Source organism: Zootermopsis nevadensis, unplaced genomic scaffold, assembly GCF_977971745.1.
Source record: "Zootermopsis nevadensis isolate Lab colony 2312 unplaced genomic scaffold, Znev_1.0 Znev_ptg000010l, whole genome shotgun sequence".
Lineage (NCBI taxonomy): Eukaryota > Metazoa > Arthropoda > Insecta > Blattodea > Termopsidae > Zootermopsis > Zootermopsis nevadensis.
In genome coordinates, this window is record NW_028259142.1 from 1995338 (window position 1) to 2013935 (window position 18598).

The window sequence follows — 18598 nt, forward strand, 5'->3', positions numbered from 1 at the left end:
GTTTCCACCAGACTACATGCCGCAATATTTTATAAGAAAATCATCCTTAAGTTCGTAATACTAATCATTCCTTTATTGCAGTGGTGATGGAAATTATTGACAAGTCTGATGGTAGTTAACGTTGTTATTGACTGAGCTCTTGGTAATGGCTAATATAATTAATTAATAGCAAATACTGCCGCCAGATCGTTCTGTAGTAGTTTGACTGTGGCATAAGTTGCCGGCATTGAGTTGTCGATATTTATGTTGGTACTTTGTAGAAGAGTTGTGGTGTTTGATGCTGGAGTTAATGGTGAGGTAAACGAAGTGGGGATACAGAAAGATTATAAAACGTTACGAAAGTATCGTATTATATCGTGGTAAAATGTTTTTGAAAGTTCGAAGTTTCATTATAGTATAGTAATAGCAACTATTTCAGGCAGATACCACATGGTATGAGAAGTGTAAAATGTGACTTGAAAGAAATATCCATGTGTTGGGCTGATTTATGTAACAGTAGTTTACATTCGTAGATAGTGCATTAGCCTTATTGTTTCAGTTAAACGCATGTGTATTCGTTTTGCATTTTTCTCTTCTTCACCCCCCCCCCCCTCCCTTAACCGTACTTTACGGTAGGCCTTTGAGCTATTTCGGCATCACGTAAATAAATAAAGAATTGAATTAATAATATTGTTTTCAGGCCGTCGATGGTGTTAGATATTCAGAAGCATTTGTATCTGAAGTAAAATGTCACACTCAGATGAGAAGATTTCTAAAACGACAAAATCGGTACAGTCAGATTATGAAACTCCAGTGGACAGAAGCAGACTTCTAGGCTGGGCAGACAAAACACTTTCAAAACTTAAATCAGACAAGAATTTTCTAAGAAAGACAGGAAAGAAGTCCAGACAAGAAACAACAACTGGAGATGAAGATTTTTGTACAACACCTTCAAAGAAAGGAGAATGTGGAAAAGAATTAGAACCAAATGAAGAAGCAACATTTGTTTCAGAAGTTGTAACTTCAAAATTGAAAAGAAAAGTGCAGCATTTGGCATTTGATGCTAGTGTCACAAGATGTAAACGGGTAAAGAAAAGTTTTAGTGAGAAACATGTTCCTTATACCAAAGAAAATGTGAATGGTTGTGAGCCATATACATTAAAATCCAAACATGGGCTTGTGGCATCAGGCGGCAAAGGCCAAGAAAGTGGACATGAAATATGTACAAAGAAGAAGAAAAGGAAATATAATGAAAGTAAAATTCAGATTAAAGTCAACACTAGTTCAGAATTTCCATTGTCATCATTGGAATTGGAAACCGAAGAAAGACCAAGAAAGAAGAAAAAGTTGATGGAACATTACAGATCTGATAGAGTGAATCATTCCCATTGTTGTAAGTGCGCTTTAGAAGTTCAGAGAGCAGAAATCAGTGCAAGTAATGAAAGACCTGCATTTGATTATAGTGACTCTATCTCAGATTCTAAGAAATTAAAGAAATATAAAATGAGCAAAGATTATTACACAGTGATTGAAAGTGAGTCCACTTCAGGGAAAATGAAAAATGCTATTACTCGTAAACAGCGCGAGTTACAGAAATCAAACCGCACTTTTGCCATAGTGTTAGAAGAGGGTAACCGGACAAATGAGGGAGACACACTGGAAAGAAACCCCAAAGCAAAGAAGAAGGAAAAGGGTTTTTATACACATCCAGTCTCAAAAAGAAAGAAACTGAATAAATACAGAGAGTGCACAGAAAAATGCAAACCCAATGAGAGTAGGCATAATTCAGAAAATAAGGACGAGGTGGGTAGCGGTGACAGGTGTGAATCATCTTCAGAAAGACAGGAAGAGGAAGCATTTGAAGGATATTACAATTCTGTTGAAAAGAGGAAAAAGAAAAAACATAAACACGACTACAGCTTTGATGAAATGCACAATCTTTGTTATGGTTGTTACAAAACTGAATCTGCTTCAAAGGGGAGGAAACAGAAGACTGACAAAAGAAATTCTCGTTCTGACACAGTTGAGTTCAAGAAAAAAAAGAAAAATGTCGATGATGATGATGATGATAATAATAAAAGTTGTTGCAGCAACAATGATTCAGGGCCCAGAAACAAGAAGAAAAGAGAGAAGGTTAAACAGCGTTGTGACGTTAATGAGGATACGTCGGTTTTAGAACGGAGGAGTAAGAAGAAACTATGTTCTGATAGGAATAATGTAAATATGGAAGAATCTTTTGCCATTGAAAAGAAACAAAGGAAGAAACGCAAAGACGTAGGGAAAGAAAAGTATAGTAATTCATCTCTTGATGTACAGGAAGGAGTTAAAAAGAAGACAGAAAAGAAAAAACATAAAGGTGTCAGTACTGACAAACGACAATCTCAGGCAGAGGAGATGGAATCAGAAACGGTTAAGAAAGCTTCATCGTCAGCCTCAAAAGAAAGAACAGATGACAAAATCAAAGAAATTGCTGTAAATGAGGGTGACGTAGAATGTGAATCGTCTGATCGGTCTGCAGAATCGACAGTAACTGTAAGCAACTCTAAAGAAACAAATAAAATAGTGAAACTTGTAAGATTGGTAAACACCTTACATACCAAAAATATTAAACAAAGCAGAAAGAAGTCTAAATTTGGTTTATCACCAATTTATAGGTTATTAGCTGCAGAGTCAGATTTGAATAATACCGGGCACGCATGCCAAAGTTGCAGGAAGTGCAAACGGGATCCTGACGTTAGATATGGCAAGAGTGCCGACAATGTAAGTACAGACAGAATTAGCGTCATTAAAATTGAACCAGGCATAAAAATTAAACAAGAAAAAGAGGATGTTGACGGCATCGGCGCACACATTACGGACAAGCCGATATTAGCCGTGAAAGAAGAGTTACAAAGTGAGTTGAGCCCCGACTTTGCGGGCAGAACAGATGACAGCGTAGGTAATGTGGGAGGCCTTGATAAATCCATTAACAGCTTAACTTGTAAGGAAGAACAGGCTGGCGCGGGAAGTGATAGTGGAGAAAGTAGATATTCGGTTCTGAAAGAAGATGCGCTGACAGGTGGAATCGATAATAACGTAAATGGAAACGAGGAAACAGACGCTTACGAGGCATATTATAATATTTATGATGATAAATTTACTGTGAATGAAGAAATCCTTACAAGCACGCATGATTATCAGAATTATGGCCAATGGCATGCAGAAGATACAGAAAGTGTAAACTTAAAATTTGGAGAAAAACAAAACACTGATTATATGGGTGGCGCTGATCAACTTAATTCAGTCAGTACAGACAACTTTAAAACTGTGGATGTGCAGAAAACTACAAGTGTGAAAGAAACTAACGGATTAAATGTACGTACGGCATCGGAATATGGTCCGGCTGCACAGAACAACACGTGGAATGAGGAATGTGCAGACAATTTGCGTCAGCCATCTAAAATTAGAAATTACTCGTGTGATGTCAGAGGATCTACAACTGGCGAAGTCAATTTCATACATGTCGCGCCTTGGTAAGCAAACATTCTGTTTTGAGTGTGTATCATTTTTAAAACCAATTCAATTGTAGAGATGCAGGGATGTTTTCTTATGTGAAACTCCGGTGTATGCCCAATAATTTTTTATCTTTCAATGAATTTCTTGCTGTTGTGGAACAAAACTGTTCCTTCACCGTCGTTGCAAAACTTTACTTTCTGTTTCTTTGACATTTCCAGTAATAATCTTGGGAATGAGTGTTTTGTTTCCTAATTTATTTATCACCCATTTTTTTGTCATTGCACTTTTTAATATTAAATTACTTTGTTAGCTTGTAAATACCTTTATTAAAAAAGTACAAGGTGTGATAATTTATAACTTCAAAATGTAATTTGCCAGTGGCGAATGCAAAAGGCATTACTATGCTGTTGGAAGAATGCAGAGTTGTTGAATGTTAGAGTAAGCGGTACGTAATGTTACCGTTTTGCTACCAGTGATAATTGCGATGTAAAGAGAGTAACAATAAACAGTAACGAGGTCTTAATATTTTAGTTCGATAGTTAGAATTGTTATGTGACAATATTTCCTGAATTTAGTATTTTTCTGTTCTAGCATTGAAGTCTCTTGTTTTTCAGCAAAATGCTATGAAGTGGTTTTACAAAATAATCTTTTATTCTCTTTTTTCAGGTGTAGTAAAAAAATTATCGCAAGGATTCTAGGAGTACGCTCTCTAGATGTTTATGTTCAATATAATTTATATGGAAACATCCGCGTAACTGTAAAGTTTGATAATCTGAAGTTTCTTAAGGTAAATAGCATAATTAATACAATAACTTCTTCTGTTATCAGATAAATTATAATTTTTTGCGATGCTTTATCCTATCTGTCTTTCCATATTATGATCTCTGCAGTAAAGTCTTAAGTTCAGAGATAATGTATGTGGAACTCTTCAGTTTGCACTTTGCAGATTAATGACTGCTCTCTCTTTTTTTAAAAGAAAAAATAGAACCCGTATCCTTTGCTAATTCATGACAGAACTCATGTATGGGAACTGGATAGGATTAACGGAGGTAATATGTACCAACACGAGAACCTAAACATACAGGACAAAATATCTCGTACAGATTGTGAACTTAATGAGTTTGGATGAGTCTGATTTTTTGTAAGATCTTCGTTTACGTAACAAATCATGTCACCTGTTGTACGTGGTGTGTTTCAGAAAATTCAAAATAATGCAAGCAAAATTCAGTGCGCTCGGTGGTTTATAACAAGAGGAAGCAAACGGTGGGCAGCGGCACATCCGCGCAGCGCTGGAGTTCATCATCGCCCAACGAATAGAAAATTTTATATAAATATCGGCACTAATGCGGTGGTTTAGTAAGAATGTATGTATGTATGTTTGTGTTTATTAATGTTGCTGATGTTTCCACACTTGCTTTTAGTCTCTGTCCATTCTGTGTCCTTCAACTTCACTGTCTGTGCCATTAAATCCATAATTCCCTCTATCCATCTGATTCTCTGCCATTTCTTTGACTTTCCTATTCCATATTGTTTTGTATCAGTATCATACAAAATGAAAGTTTTGTTTTAACTAATTACGTGATGTGGGGATTTTGTCTTTTTTGATATTCCTGGCGATTATCTCCAAAAATTCACTTCCACTTCCAGTAATTTTATGTTTTTCCTGAAGTATATTTCTAGACAGTATGATACAGTATTTCTAAGAGCCCCCCTCCCCCCCACAAAACAATTTATTGTTGTTTCTTATAAAAATTATATCTTATTAGAGTTCTTGCAGCCAACATGGCACTTTCATCACTGCCTTGTAAAAATGTAGAATGCAGATTGCCTGCTGCTTCCACAGCCACTCGTACATGACGCAGAACATCCAGACATTTTTTGTGTCTTGAAGAGATGAAGGCAGCATGTTCTTCTGAAACACTGGTATACAAGCAGAAGACCACATTGTGAACTCGTGCTGTGGTGGAAATCTCAGATGTGTATTTTCAGTATACACAACAGTAAACTTTACCAGACTACATGGCGTACAACCCAGAAGACGGCCGTCGTCGGACTCATCGCCGTGAAAACCTTGAATCCTACAAAAGTTATATCGTTGTTTAATTATTATTTCTCTGTATTGCTGACATGTTTTGACACTTGTATCACCTTGAATTTGTTCTTATTGTAAGTCGCTGTGTAAAGGCTGTTTGTATGTTGAATGTAAATGCAGTTATATTATCCCATTCCTCATGTGTCGCTTATAATGCGGAATTCCTAAAATAAACTGAAATAGTGCATCAATTATTTAAAAACATTTAAGATTAGATATCTGGGGTCTGAAGTGACCGCGCGGTCTGAGGGGTCTTGTGCCGCTTTGTCGCGATGACCGTGGGTTTGAATCCCACTCAAGCCATGGATGTTTTTCTGTGTTGTGCTGTCCTGTGAATAGGTAGAGGCCTTGCAACGGGCCGATCCCTCGTCCAAGGAGTCCTACCGAATGTCCATAGATCAAGCCAGCTAAAAGGTTGGGGACCCGTAAAGGGTACCGGAAAATGTACAAACATTGTTAAACTGGAAAAAGAAGAAGATTAGATACCTTAATTACGTTGTGGTTATATGTCTAAACATATTTTGTACTGTTTTGTTAGCAGTTGTAGTTGTGTGGTAAACGTCTGTGAAGTATTAGTAACTTCTACCAGAAGACGGGCATCTATATACTTGCTGCTGTGAGAACCTGAAATCTTACGTATATCCTTTTTCTTTGGGTACTTATAGATGTGTTCTTTGTGATGGCATGTTGGTGGTGTTATCCTATGTCTCTATTAATATAAAATTCTGTTTGCAGTAAATTAAAACTGCAGAACATGTGTAACATTTCACAATAAAACTTATTTTAATATAGCGATCTGTTAAGGTTATGTCTTCTCTGGGTGGCTGTGTACCACATGACATTTTCCTATTTTCTGCCATTAAGGTATGACTTGAAATAGTCTTGCTTGATCTATCTTTGTCCTTCCCCGTTTAGTTTAATGTATGTTTTCAGCGCAGTGATAATGTTACTAATATCTATAAGAATATTTTGTGCAGTAAAAGGGTATTACATTAGTAGTGGAAAAGGATCTGCATTTTTTATATTCGGCCTGAATTAAGACCAATTATTGCCTGGAGCAGCGTTAGCTTTGCAATGGAGATACATTTTGTTTTATTTGGGGTTTGAAGTTAAATTTTAGATGTTTCGTTGGCTGAGTATCTGCAGCAATGGGTTCACAACAACTCCCTCTATTTCAATTAGTGTAGACTTGTTGTCAATAGATGGCGCAGAAATTGTCGTTTGTGTAAAACCTACGTGACCTTCAGTGAAAATAAGAACCAGATTCTAAAGATGCGATTCAAGTTCCGATTTTAAAACATATTAGAATTATTCTTATTTTAAATATACGCGTATATATTTATAATACAAGGATTTGTTTAATGCAAAATAAGTGTTTATATATGATTTTAGAGTTGAATATGATTGTGGTAGTGTTGCCCCTCCTCACTGGCTTTTCAGATTTCGAAGCGACAGTTTGTAAATTTCCCTGTTGCTGTATAGTTGTTAGTGGCTGTATTGGTGATTATTATTTCAATGACGATTCGGCAAGATACGTACTGAGGTTTTTGATGTAATACGAAAACTAATATTTCAATTACGTACATTATTTTTGTATTGTGTAAAAATGAGTAAAAAGTGTGCGAGGTGTGAAAAAACAGTTTATCCTATTGAGGAATTAAAATGCCTAGACAAGGTGAGAATTCTATCTTTCAGACCATTTTCTTTTTAAATATGTGAATTAATTGCTACGCATTGTATATTCGTGGTTGTGTATATTACAGTTTATGTGTTCGCTAATGTCTGTGAAATTTGGTTTAACAGATTGTTAGGTTACGTACTTTCCAAGCTTTACATTTTATTTGATCTTAAGGGGTTCAAAGGTTTAAGGTTCTGTTTAAGTAGCCTTAGAGATACTATCTGTAAAGAGCATGCAGTTTTGAGGAATGTTTCCTTAAATATACTCCTGTAGTGAGCTAAATGTTGAAAACCGGCTTGTCCTTATCTTTGTGACAGAAAACCAGTCGAATCCCAATACACTCACAACTCCAGAAAAAGAATACTTTTTCAAAAGCCGAACGAGATGCACTTCAAGCCCTACAAAATGTTAAGGACATTGTAATGCTTACCTCAGATAGGGGCAACTCAGCAGTTGTACTGCTAAGTAAGGACTGTAACAAAGTAAAAACAGTACTCAGCTGGTATATACCAAGCTGACAGGGACCCAGCCAACAAACTAGAGAAACGAAGAAGTTCTCTCTTCAAGAAGTTGAACATCACAGAAGATGTCACTAAGAATTTGATACCTCATGCGTAGGCCCCACCTAGTCTAATCTGTATGGACTGTCAAAGATTCAGCTGCTTAGCCTCCCCCATGTATGCCTTGGCAAAGTAACTTGCAGGTCGTGGCCAATGTCTGTATGGAGAACATTGGACAGGAAGCCATAAGTTAGGCAACAAAGAAGCCAATTTTGTGGTATAGGTATGTGGATGACATGTTTGTGATGTGGTCGCACAGGAAGGATAAGCTACAAGAATTTCTGGAACACCTGAACGATATCCATGTGAACACCAAGTTTTGCTATGAAGATGGAACAAAGCACTTTAATTTTACCATTCTTGGCCATCCGGCTGAGCAGGAGACTGGATGGGTCACTTGGACATGCAATATTTAGGAAATTCATACATGTGGAGCTATACCTCCATGCCAAATCTGAACACCTTCTAGCACAAAAGCAGACTGTATTGAAGATGGCTGTCTTCTGTGTTGTTTTGACTTGTAGTATGGTTGAAGTTTACCTACGTTTCAGAGGTCCTTGCTACCTCCATCATAGGGGTGATGAGTGATTTTGGTCTGCAATATGCTGTCACAACGTCCAAGGACCTAAATGAAATATTGCTTGGTCATTATTTTTGTAGTTTGGTTAATTCTTGAATTCATGAAATTTGACATGGAAATTCTTGTATAAGCCCATGAAGAAATTGACCCAGAACAATGGATTTTGCAGTAGGCAATAAATAATTTGAAAATATATTTAAATGGAATACAGATGCGTGGTTATATTGTTGGTTGTCGTGTTCTACTCCCAGTTGCACAGCTGGTGAATATTCTAACTGCATAATTCAGATTATATGTGAACGACGAGAACCGAACTTTGTTTTTTCTGGATGAGGGATGTGTTTGTGCATGCATGTGCAAGCCATAACCTCAAATTGGAGTGCAGTGAACTGAGTTGCTGTGATTAGCAGAGTGTGGCTGACATGTTTATACATAAGATTCTTTTCAGATAACTTGACTTACAGGTAGTATAGTTAAGATTTGTGCTGGTTGATGGACATATCCTTGCATTCGTGCTTGAGAAGCAAGGAGAAAACAATTATTGGAAGGCAGTGCTCAGATATTCAAACCAGTCAGTGTTGGTAGAACAACAAGATCAGAGCTTCACCGAACCAGAACAAGTAGTTTCATGTCCCCCAGTGAGAGACCAATAGTTGGAACAGGCAGATGGGTTTTTGCATGCCACTGAGTTTGCAGGTTGCAATTAAAAAGTAAAATTGTCCCACTATACACCATGTAGATGGTTGGGGGAGATGAGGTATAGCTCATACTCATACTTAACCTCGTCAGTGGGTGGGGGGTGAGTGGTTAGCGTCACGTTCTGGCCGCGCTTTACCTTGGGAATGGACCTCGATACCCATTTGATGGGAGGCTCGGTAGCCCCCAGAGCCGGTCTGGCTGCGGAAGCCAGAGGAAAAATCCTCTGTCCCCTCCGGGGATTGAACCCCAGTCCGTAGCGGGTCACGATGCTGACCGAGCCACCCCGGCTAACTCCATGTAATACCTGTACTGTTAATTATTTTTGTTAACAGCAAATGTATGCAAAGTGATGTCGCTAGTGTGAATTTTTTTGTTTGCAAAAAGATATCTATAAAAATTTAGGTACGACCCACACGACAAAGCATTGAAATCCTGTTATTGGTAAAAGCCAGCGTCGTTTTCTTATATAGGAATTTCACTTTTACACTGATTGTACGCAAGGTCTTCTTGAGTGACGAAAATGGGGCCATGCTCTCATTGTGAGTGTCTTAGATTTTGAGCTCGGGACTTGACATGTGATTATGACGTTTTTTCAGATCTGGCACAAACAGTGTTTCAAATGTCAGGTGTGTAACATGACCCTGAATATGCGGAATTACAAAGGATTCAACAAGCAGCCATACTGTGAGGCGTGAGTATATCACTTGCAATTTTGACAAGTTCAGAACTTTTTAAATTTAAGCAATTTTGAATGTTCAGTTATTAATTTGATTCCTGCTTAACGTTTCCGAGCCAGTGGTAGAATACTGCATTCCGATACACAAATCCGGAATAGGGAAGAATTTACGCAGCGACGATTAGAATGAAGTACGTAATTATATTTAATTGAAATTCATTCAAGTGGAATATGAAATATGTAGGCTGGTAGGCTTGTCCTTCCCATTATATGTTAGTTTCATGCACGTACATGAAATGTTTACGCTTGAAAGTAGATTTTAAAATAAACCACATTGCACTGTGTACATAAAAGTGGTTTCAAAAATTCTGAATATTTTTGTTCTACTTCTGTGTTTGAAGTATAATGTCAATTTAAATATGGCTCCAATCTCTTCAACAGACACGCGTTGTCCTGACTCAGAGGTTTTCAAAGTGTGGGGTGCTCTCCCCTGGGGGATGTTGCTTGTATGAAAAACTTTCTTTAACGAAACATTTTTAACATCCTTTGCTTGGTTGAGGAAGTTTAGTTGTCTTATGGTGCTGTAAACTCATAGCTAAATTTTATGTCAAATCTGTTTGCTTACACGTGTTCTGGAAGGGGGGGGGGCGTGAAATTTATGAAATGTTTTAAGGGGAGCGCAAAGTATAAAAGATTGAGAACCTCTGTCCTGACTTGAGAGTGTGATTCACATTTCATAGGTCCTTGCTGCCTCCATCATTGCCCTGATGATGGAGGCAGCAAGGTCCTTTTAAAAATTTTGTTTCTATGAACTATTTTAAAACCCAGATTGTTGGTTCATCATGCAGAACATAATATTTTGTCTGGTGGCGTGCTTTATTCCTACCTGATAGGTTAACCCACGGGACAGTTTACTCATTTTTCGTCGTGTATAGCCTAATCCTAGGAAAATATGCCACATATTTTTTTTTCGCTACATAAACTAGGATTTTGAGTGTTAAAATTAAGTGAGATATGGGGTTATCCTGGCAGTGAAGATGTCAGAGGTGGTACTCAAGGTCGTGATGCTGTGTGGTTTTGAAGTTGAAAATAAAGATGGTATGTGCCTTCAAAATATTGGTAACCACACGGGGTCACAACCCAGAAGATGGCCGTCAACATTAAAATTGACTTTTTCCAAAATCTTTAGTTTGTACTCGTCTGTGTTTCTTGTTCTTCTGTTTCAAAGGAACAGAGTTTCTGTGATGCTGTATCAAAAGCGTACATGTTCAATATGAGCCGTGGTGTGTACTTTCATTGGCAGATTAATGTGAAACTGTATGAATTGTTTGCCGTTGTAGGCCAACTTATCTTTGTACAGTTAATCTCGCTTTGATCAATAATGTGAACCTGTGAGATTAAAAAAACTTTTTTTAAAAAAAAAATTGAAACGAGTGTTGTGTTTATGTAAAATGTTTTGATTTGATACCTCATAAATTTTGTGGTGTCACATATTTTTTTTTATTTTGAATATGGCCCACAGTTTTGAAATCTCTTGACGTCTAGAACTTCAGAACTCTGTAATGAATTTATAAATAGAAGAGTTTCTTAGTTTTTAGTATACTAGGGCAGAACGCTCCTTTCGGAGCTCCTCGGAGGGGTTGGTCATGTTTTTAAAAAGAAACGAACCCCTTCGGGGGGGGGGGGGTTGGTTGCGTTTTAAAATCTTGAGTAAGACACTAAACTCGGCATTGTTGTGTTGTACTCGGCATTGTCGTGTTCCACAACAATGCCGAGTTTGTTTATACTCGGCATTGTTGATGACGTAATTTATTGACGACAACGAGGAATCACAAATTTTTATAATAGATTCTGTGATGGCCGGCAATGTAACAAATGTTTCGAGTGCTTCTTCGTCTTGAAGGAAGTCAGTAAATGGCATTTGAAGCTAAAACAGGCAAATGATTTCATACATCATCAGATGGGAGGTCTAGCAATTAGTGTTTGAGTTATTGCGTAGGAACTGGCAATGGCAGTGAACATTAGCCTTCATTAGTGCCACAATTGATGTGGACGTTGGCTCAGAATTTTAACGGAAGGGCAATGCACTGGTACCATCACATGAAATAACTTCTCAGCTTACTTACTAAAGTTTTATCTGCACTAGGAATATCTGTATCATAATATTAAATCACCGAATGGTGAGAAGGAGGAAATCGATCTCGATTATCAGCTGTGCAGAGTTATAACCAAGAATACTACTCTTTTGCATGGAAAATGGTGTTTTGTTCACATACTACGTTATACTTCTCTGCAATTTTCTTGTATTGCATTCTTAACCTTGGTACTGGGTGGAGGATAAAAGTCCCCGGTACCCATTGGACAGGAGGCTGGAGTCCCAGTACTGACAAAAAGATGTCCTTGCTCCAGTTTAGTGAAGGAAAAAGTTGCTGATTAATGCTTGTATTAGATCACGTTTGAACTGAGTCTGCCCGTCGAAATAGTTAAGCAAAGGTTCTTGTAGTCCCCTGAGTAATGTGGCCTCGTTGTCCTGGGAAACCCGACCTTGGAACCTACAGATGAACAGACATTAGCTTCAATGTGCCCGCGTAGTTCCAGGAGAGATGACTCTGCCTTCATGCTTTGATGCACAAGTTCCGAGTTCCTGCTTGCCTCTCTTTCATTTCGTGTCCAGTTAAATTCCGTTCTTTTCACTTGCGTGTTGGCTGAAGCCGTCTTAAAACTGTAAACGAGAACTTAACTTAGGCAACGGGTGATTTTCTTCGGTGATACGCCCTTTTCAAATCCTGTTGGCATAGTCTCTGGAAATAATCTACATTAACATTTTAATATATCGGGGTTAAATAATTAAAGGGGACGACGGAGAGATGAGAAATGCGTACAGAATTTTTTAGTCGAACAGTCTGAAGCGATGAGACCACAAAGTTGGATGAAATTTCAACAAGGATGTTGGTTGACTGGATTTATCTGGCTCGGGATTCTCAAGAAAGGACTCCCGCTCCTTGGGGATAATTGTTTTTGTGTTGTGTTTCAACATTGTATATATATAGTCTTGACGTGGAAACTTGTGAGCAAATCCGTAATGCCATTCCATGACCTACACTGCAATGACCAGTTTTGCGATGTGTCATTCAGGACATAGGATTATCACAAATGCCAGCGTCATTAAGTCAGTTGCATCACGCAACAAGGACGAAACAAGGTTGCATCTCAAAGAGAATATTAGCCTTATGAGCATCATTTTTTTGGGGGGGGGGGGGGAGGTAAGAATCTGGGACGTGATTCAGCTGACTTTTCGGAAGTCCCACGCCCCCTTAGTGTTTCGACTCTTGTCAGAATAGTTTGATAAAAATCAGTTCGTCACAGAGTGCAGTTGGTATTGCATGATGGAAGGACTGGTGGATAGGATCTCCGCTTGACGCTTTGAAGCACAGTGGTAACTATATGAACCACTTGCTATAATAATAAGTATGTATTTTGTCCACATTGTCTGAGTTTCGTGTTAGCCTCAGAGTAAATCAGTGATTATAGTATGTTCGTTACGTAAAGACCAGTCTTGCACTATTTAAATTGTTCATCGTGTGCGTTGTCTTTTTACCGTGAAGTTGGTGTTTTGTTCAAGGTATTTATGTGTCGTGACGTAGTGTGGGTCTTTGTCATTCGGACACGTCATCCCGATGAATTACTAATGTGTTCTGCAGCAAGAACATTTATTTTCGTATAATCCGTCAATGGAAGGCAATTCTGTGAGTAGACAGCAGTCCTCCACTTTCAGCCAACCTTCGTTCATCAGACCGCGATTGGCGATGTTTAGGATCCCGTCGGACTCAGTCCGTACCGCGAAGAAAACTCCGCACTTCACCATTACAAAGATAAGCTGGTTAACTCTCTGCAGCCGAAGATCGTATAAATAATATATAATAATTCAGTCCGTACCGCGAAGAAAACACTATACTTCACCATTACAAATATTAACTACTTAACGCTGTTTAAGTATACATCTAAAGAGATTTGAGGTTCTCACGGCGATGAGTGTACGCTAACCCGGCTTCGTACTTCGGGTATCGCCTCGGTGAAACTCGATTCAAATATGGCTGTAACATTTTCGAAAACGTCGGTTCAGTCCAGCACAAAAAAAGGAAAGTCTATCATCAGGCCCCAGGTCTAAGACCGCGAGAACAACAGATGTTTAAATGGTGGAATGAACATCCGAAGAAGTTACCCGAATGAAATGCAATAAGGAGAATTTTGTTGGCAGCAATGTTAAAAGTGAATACCAGGATTGCTTGTTATGTTACATAACTGCTCCACCGTATGTAGGTCACTATACTTACCATAAATGTACATGTTTTGGAGTTCCACTCGAGTTAAGTAAGAGATGCATTATCTTGCTGAGACCCAAAGCGTTTTCAAGTCGGCAAGATCAGATTATTCTCTGATAAATAAGGCGGGTTTTTAGAAGCCTGATAACTTGTGAAGAAATCTGGAGTTTTTTAAACGTGGCGTTCTTTGCATAAAGTGCGTAAATGATGGATGGATGGAATATAAGGTCGTTCCTCCCGGCCTGGAGATGGACTATTCTGCCTGGGGCGTTGTTTTCCAGAAGAAATTTGAGGTTTCTACGGCGACGGATATGAAGACCGTCTTCTGGGTTTTAGCTCCGTGTAGTCAGGTTCGATGGTGGGGACAGTCAGTCTTTTTTTTTACCATACTTGGTCTTTTGGTGTTTTGCAGAATTTCCACCGGCACCTTTTGACCTCGTCTGTATTTTCGCCAGCTCTCGTAAGTTGGGTTAACTTCAGAGAAATCTTTTTGTTTCAAACGAAGTCAATTCATACAAAGGCCAAGTCAGAGTTGAACGCGTGTGGTTTTGTTGATGTTCCAGATGGCATATGACGCGTGTTAATCTTTGTATTGCGACACCAGTTCATAACTGCATATCAGCTTAATGTTAACGCCAACGTTCAGGATATTAAATTTATTGGAATATGACATGTTCAGATTTGCTTACGTTTTTGACAATGTTCATCAATTTAATTTTGTGTTTTTTTCCCTTGCGGGCTGTAAAAAAACCTTACAGCTTGATGTAACGTCGCCCTTTCATTGATATATACGAGGTGCGATCTGAAAGTTTCAAGACTGCGCCTATAAAAACCCGTACACTTATCTCAGGTATTAAATTCATCCATCACCCTCGAAGTAGTTCCCCTGGGAGTGAACACAACGATCCCAGCGCCGCTGCCAAGCCTGGAAGCATCCCTGGAAATCTTTCTTTGTCAGCCTGTCAAGCACCATCTGCGATTCTGCCTGAATCTCTTCTATCGTCTCAAATCTCCTTCCCTTTAGCTGAATTTTCATCTTTGGGAAGAGGAAGAAGTCACACGGAGCTTAGCAAGGAAGGTGGGGTCGGTTCTTGCAAGATCTTTGAGCTCCTGACAAACGAGAAGTCGATTCTGCTTCTGGTCCTCAGACAGGAGCCTTGGCACAAACTTGGCTGCGATGTGTCGCATGTGGAGTTCTTCCTTTAGAATCAGCTGACAGGTCCCATAGCCTATCCCAACAATGTCGCACAAGTCGCTGATGGTACGATGTCGATCTTCGTGAATGGGTTGCCGAATCTTCGTAACATTTTCGGGCGTTGTGCTCGAAGATGGTCGTCCAGAACGCTCGTCTTCATCGACAGAGGTTCGGCCATTTTTAAAACGTGAATGCCACACAAAAGTTTGTGCACGACCCATTGCGGACTCCCCAAATGCTTGCTTTAGCATTTCATAGGTTTCCGTAGCCGTTTTGGCGAGTCTTTGGCAAAATTTGATGCACACGCCATTCCGAAATCGCAGGAGGGTCGGTGTAATGCACTACCAAAACGCCCGTAACTAAGAAACAAATGCTAATTCGATGATGCCGGCTGGCACACTGATTCACTATGAATGTAGGCCGCACCCCCTAAAGGCAGAAACTCGTACTACATCCGGTTCGCCCTCTATTGACACAGTCTGGAAACTTTCCGATCGCACCTCGTATATTTGATATACGCTTTTCGTGAGTTGGCTCTACTCGTTGTATCTTTTGGTTGTCATGTTTTTTAATTATTTGGGCTACGAATGGAATCTCTTCCTTTGTAATTTGTCTCAGGGGTGTCCATCACATCTGCTGTTCATCTCTTCTGGTGAACACCGACGACCACCTTGTACTATTAATTCTGTTTTAAGTCGTAGAAATTGACGTTCATTGTTCATCATGAAAGCAGTAACTTTGAGTACACTTGAAAACATTTCCCAGACCGCCCCTCTGTCTAGTAGTTAATGTTTTAGCCTAGTATTCGGAAGGACCTGGGTTCGATCGAAACTTATCGCCACTAATATTAAGTAACATCGCTATTTTGGTCCGTCACTGATCTGAAGTAAAATCATTAGAGAGTTGACAGCCAATCAGTTTTCGAAACGCCCTCGTGACATGTCAGATAAACCTCGCGCGATGTCCATCACAATAAATTGTATTGTCTGCCTTAATACAGCTAATCAATTTAATCTTGTTGCTGTATTAAGTGATGCTTGCTTTCAGGATCATTAAGTGATATCGGTGTGTGTGTTTCCTGTAGTTTGTCAACGTGTTACTTAGTCGTACATTAAGTAAATTAGTACGTAACACTAACTGAGCGTGTTCTGTTAGTCGCCGTCCTTTAAACTAAACACCTTGTATTTAAATAAAAAGTGTTTTCCGGTCACTTTAACCTCGGAGAAGAACCACGGTTGGGTACGGTCTACGAAAAGCGACTTTTTTTTTTTTTTTTTAGTGTTCTGTCTGAGGACAGGTCCATATGAACAGGATCCTTCCATCCTTTTCTCGGACTGGGACCTGTTCATATACGTTTTTGGCAGATGATCCAGAAGTGGTTTGCCATTGCCTTCTTCTGTGTGTGAATGGAGTAATTGTTGGGATGCCACGGAGGAAAACTCCGTGTTGCCTAGACCACGGCCTTGCCCAACACAAGTTATAAATTCGGGCACCGCCAGGAATCGAACCCGAGACCCCAGGATTACAAGGCCAGCGTTCTAACCGCTAGACCACCTCATCTTATTATTATTTACTGTTCTGTCTGAGGACAGGTCCATATGAACAGGATCCTTCCATCCTTTTCTCGGACTGGGACCTGTTCATATACGTTCTTGGCAGATGATCCAGAAGTGGTTTGCCATTGCCTTCTTCTGTGTGTGAATGGAGTAATTGTTGGGATGCCACGGAGGAAAACTCCGTGTTGCCTAGACCACGGCCTTGCCCAACACAAGTTATAAATTCGAGCACCGCCAGGAATCGAACCCGAGACCCCAGGATTACAAGGCCAGCGTTCTAACCGCTAGACCACCTCATCTTATTATTATTTAGTGTTCTGTCTGACGACAGGTCCATATGAACAGGATCCTTCCATCCTTTTCTCGGACTGGGACCTGTTCATATACGTTCTTGGCAGATGATCCAGAAGAGGTTTGCCATTGCCTTCTTCTGTGTGTGAATGGGATGCCACGGAGAAACCGGGGAAGCCCCCGGAGGAAAACTCCGTGTTGCCTAGACCACGGCCTTGCCCAACACAAGTTATAAATTCGAGCACCGCCAGGAATCGAACCCGAGACCCCAGGATTACAAGGCCAGCGTTCTAACCGCTAGACCACCTCATCTTATTATTATTTAGTGTTCTGTCTGACGACAGGTCCATATGAACAGGATCCTTCCATCCTTTTCTCGGACTGGGACCTGTTCATATACGTTCTTGGCAGATGATCCAGAAGTGGTTTGCCATTGCCTTCTTCTGTGTGTGAATGGAGTAATTGTTGGGATGCCACGGAGGAAAACTCCGTGTTGCCTAGACCACGGCCTTGCCCAACACAAGTTATAAATTCGGGCACCGCCAGGAATCGAACCCGAGACCCCAGGATTACAAGGCCAGCGTTCTAACCGCTAGACCACCTCATCTTATTATTATTTACTGTTCTGTCTGAGGACAGGTCCATATGAACAGGATCCTTCCATCCTTTTCTCGGACTGGGACCTGTTCATATACGTTCTTGGCAGATGATCCAGAAGTGGTTTGCCATTGCCTTCTTCTGTGTGTGAATGGAGTAATTGTTGGGATGCCACGGAGGAAAACTCCGTGTTGCCTAGACCACGGCCTTGCCCAACACAAGTTATAAATTCGAGCACCGCCAGGAATCGAACCCGAGACCCCAGGATTACAAGGCCAGCGTTCTAACCGCTAGACCACCTCATCTTATTATTATTTAGTGTTCTGTCTGACGACAGGTCCATATGAACAGGATCCTTCCATCCTTTTCTCGGACTGGGACCTGTTCATATACGTTCTTGGCAGATGATCCAGAAGAGGTTTGCCATTGCCTTCTTCTGTGTGTGAATGGGATGCCACGGAGAAACCGGGGAAGCCCCCGGAGGAAAACTCCGTGTTGCCTAGACCACGGCCTTGCCCAACACAAGTTATAAATTCGAGCACCGCCAGGAATCGAACCCGAGACCCCAGGATTACAAGGCCAGCGTTCTAACCGCTAGACCACCTCATCTTATTATTATTTAGTGTTCTGTCTGACGACAGGTCCATATGAACAGGATCCTTCCATCCTTTTCTCGGACTGGGACCTGTTCATATATATGTTCTTGGCAGATGATCCAGAAGTGGTTTGCCATTGCCTTCTTCTGTGTGTGAATGGAGTAATTGTTGGGATGCCACGGAGGAAAACTCCGTGTTGCCTAGACCACGGCCTTGCCCAACACAAGTTATAAATTCGGGCACCGCCAGGAATCGAACCCGAGACCCCAGGATTAGAAGGCC

General features: G+C 40.0%; 2 protein-coding genes across 7 annotated transcripts in view; both read left to right on the forward strand.

Moving 5' to 3' along the window:
- The first annotated feature begins 205 nt into the window (after nt 1-205).
- On the forward strand, nt 206-6357 carry LOC110828075 (uncharacterized). Of its 5 annotated transcripts, XM_087346199.1 has the most exons (5): nt 250-359; nt 680-3491; nt 4141-4261; nt 4673-4838; nt 5318-6357. In XM_087346199.1, the coding sequence occupies exons 2-4, from the start codon at nt 727-729 to the stop codon at nt 4829-4831; spliced, it is 3045 nt and encodes a 1014-aa protein (XP_087202325.1). In that variant the 5' UTR covers nt 250-359; nt 680-726; the 3' UTR covers nt 4832-4838; nt 5318-6357. The 5 variants fall into 5 exon arrangements, with proteins under 5 accessions (XP_087202322.1, XP_087202324.1, XP_087202325.1 ...); XM_087346196.1 differs by having other exon boundaries at nt 206-292; nt 4673-6357; XM_087346198.1 differs by having other exon boundaries at nt 216-297; nt 4673-6357.
- A 638-nt stretch (nt 6358-6995) lies between these two features.
- The window catches only part of Lasp (LIM and SH3 domain protein Lasp), a 36759-nt gene continuing 25156 nt past the window's right edge, over nt 6996-18598 (forward strand). For both annotated transcript variants that reach the window (XM_087346208.1, XM_087346209.1), the window contains exons 1-2: nt 6996-7241; nt 9680-9774. In XM_087346208.1, the coding sequence (XP_087202334.1) occupies nt 7173-7241; nt 9680-9774 (164 nt within the window). In that variant the 5' untranslated portion in view covers nt 6996-7172. The remainder of the gene's footprint in view (nt 7242-9679; nt 9775-18598) is intronic.